The following is a 2,687-nucleotide window of genomic DNA, read 5'->3' as shown; positions in this document are numbered from 1 at the left end:
ATGCATTGATTTTTAAAAGAATATACAAGAACATACTTATCCCAATAGAGTCACAGGTCACAACATTTAACTCGAGTCATAAAAGCCATTTGAGTCTCTTCTTGGCCTCCATATAGCTTTTTAGAATAAATGATATTAACAATAATATTACAGAGGAGGGAAATGCAGGTTCTAGTCTGGCAGAGGTGTCCTGGGTCACTGACCCACTCTATAAAGGGAGGGTGGGAAGCGGCCACAGTCTTTGCCCAGGAGCCTCCATGTCTCTTATGAGCTGGTCTCAGCCCCTTGGGAAATGCCAGTGTCTGGAGGGAGCCAAGTGTCAAGTATTAGATGGAGAGCTGTCTTGTGGCCCAGGTGACCCCCTGCTCTTAGGGATAAATAGGAGCTGATAGTGAACTTTAACTTGTCAGAAGATCAAATCATCCCTCCCTCCATCTCTTCACTCCTTGATGGACGTGAGGCCAATGTCCTGTGACAACGTTAGAGTCCTCTCTGTGCTTCAGCAATGGTTTCCTCCCTCTCATTCTTCCTGTAGAATTGCATCTATCGTTCATATCAGCCGGTGAGCTTACTCTTCCTAAATAAACCATGTCTGTCCCCAGAGCTATACCTTTGCCCAAGAAGTTCCCTTTTGAAGGCTTGTCCTCCCTCTCCTCCCCACTAGGGGGATTCTTCTTGTCCTCTTCAGAGCCCAGCTCCTCTCTCCTCCTCTCCCACCTGCCCCCTGCACAGTTGCCTGCTCCCTTCTTCCTCCCACAGCCCTTGGCCATCCTCCCCGTTCTTGTGCCGCACACCTGGCTCCTCTGTCACACCTGAGAGCAGACTCTGTCTACTTCATCCAGGCACCTCATACTGTGAATGCTTCCAAGGCCAGTCAGTCAACAGATAGTCAGTTCAAAAACCCAGCACTGCATGACAGCTTCATAACTAAGTATAGCTCTCAATATTGACCAAGTCACTTGGCCTGTGAGCCTCAATTTCCTTTTGAAAAGTGGGGATTCTGTGTAGTCCAGATGAGACTCACATAAAAAAGTACTGGTAAATCACCTAGAGGCAAGGCTTCAGGTCAGAGAGTGTGCCTTCAACCATGGCACCTGCTGGATCTGTGCTCCCCTCCTCCCAGACAAGACCTCCAGCATCTGTCAGGACTCCCTCTCTCCCCAGAGCTTGTGCTGGTTTTCCCTCCCCCAGCCTAAATCAGGGTGATATTATGAAGGAAGTTTCTGGATCATATGGGGTAGGTGATTAATCTGGGTCAGTCATTGACCGTAAATCTTACCCATGTAAACATTTGAAGATTCTCTTGCTGAAGTTTGGCAAACAGGTGAATAACTGCCTGAGTGTGATGGCTTATTAATTCGCACATCCAGGATATTATTATGGAGCACCTACTATGCACTGAGTGCTGGCGACACAGCAGAGGCTTATGTGCCTTCTTCCCTCGCAGTGTTTGCAGGCATCCCCTTTCTCTTGGTGACCTTGATCCTATTCCCTCCTCTCACTTGGCTTTAGAAACATCTAGATTCTCTTTGAGTCTCGAATGTAAAGACAGAGTAAAACTTGAGGTCTGGAAAGCAGAAGTTAAAAGGGCAGGTCTCTCCTAGGTTATGACTTCATGTGGCTGGATTAAGTCCACAGCTTCATTTCAGATTCAAGTATAAGACCTTTGTCTATGTCCAAGAGTCCTGATAACCTCCAATTCCGACACTGGACACAAGAGTGGGGGTGTTTTCAGGCAAGTAAACGGTAGGAAACCACCTAACTCTGCATTTCTCTCCCCAAACTTGTCTCCATCAGAGAGACCAAGTGGGAATGGCATGGACATCGGAGGGCTTTGTCATCAGGCTCTGGCCTCCCCTCAACCCGCCTCACCTCCTGCGCCTTCAGCATGCCTCCCCACCTCAGCAGACCACACTCCCCATTGGTGGACAAACCCCACTGGCTCCTGTCCCCTCCCTCTTCTGCTTTCCTCAGGCTAGAGCACCTTTCTCTCTGTACTCATCCTCCAAGGCTCAGCTCACACCCACCTCCTCCCTGGGGCTGCCCTCTCAGACGTCTGCACAGCACTGACCATTCTGACACCATGATGCTCACACAGTCATTAGCACGGTTTGTTGTGCATGTCATTCTCTCTCACATAATAGACTGTGAGCCACGGAAATCACAGGGCTGTGTCCTATTTACCCCCAACCTCCCCAGCACCCCACACAGGAGCTGCCGTTTGAGATCCAGTGCTTTCCTTCTGCTAAAATCCCAATTTCCTACCTTGAGATCACCCTCCTTCTCCTTCCCCCAGGTGCATACACAGGATGTGATCACAAGGACGAGAGCTTTAGGGGTGCCATCTCTTCCATGCAAGAACAACTGCTCTCTCTGAAGAGCTAAATGAGGAGACAGGTGGGTTTCCTTGCAATTTAAGCATCTGATCAGAACATTCATGGAAATCAGGAATAGCCCATGAAGCTGTAGGCTTGTGACCCCAAAGAAATGGGACCATCTTGCCACTCCATGGATGCCCACAGACAAGCTCCCCCCAGCCCTCCGCCACCTCCAGCCTACTCTTTTCTTCCTTATCTCTCAGGGCGTCTCTCAGGGTGATCCGATATCCATCCAAAAACCCCAGAAGCTCAAGCATCAAACCACAGTCTCCTCCTTCTTCAGCCATCTCTGCCATCAGCCCGATGTCC

The 2,687-nt window shown here is 49.4% G+C and overlaps 1 protein-coding gene across 1 annotated transcript in view; it reads right to left on the bottom strand.

Moving 5' to 3' along the window:
* The window catches only part of LOC104993040 (olfactory receptor 2S2-like), a 3,663-nt gene extending 2,893 nt beyond the window's left edge, over positions 1-770 (bottom strand). Inside the window, 1 exon segment of the mRNA XM_010846124.1 lies at positions 611-770. Within this exon segment, the coding sequence (XP_010844426.1) occupies positions 611-770 (160 nt within the window).
* Between the last annotated feature and the right edge of the window lie 1,917 nt (positions 771-2,687).

This window comes from Bison bison, unplaced genomic scaffold, assembly GCF_000754665.1.
Source record: "Bison bison bison isolate TAMUID 2011002044 unplaced genomic scaffold, Bison_UMD1.0 scf7180017864230, whole genome shotgun sequence".
Classification (NCBI taxonomy): domain Eukaryota; kingdom Metazoa; phylum Chordata; class Mammalia; order Artiodactyla; family Bovidae; genus Bison; species Bison bison.
Note: the sequence above shows the minus strand (reverse complement) of the source record. Positions and strands in the feature narration are given on the sequence as shown.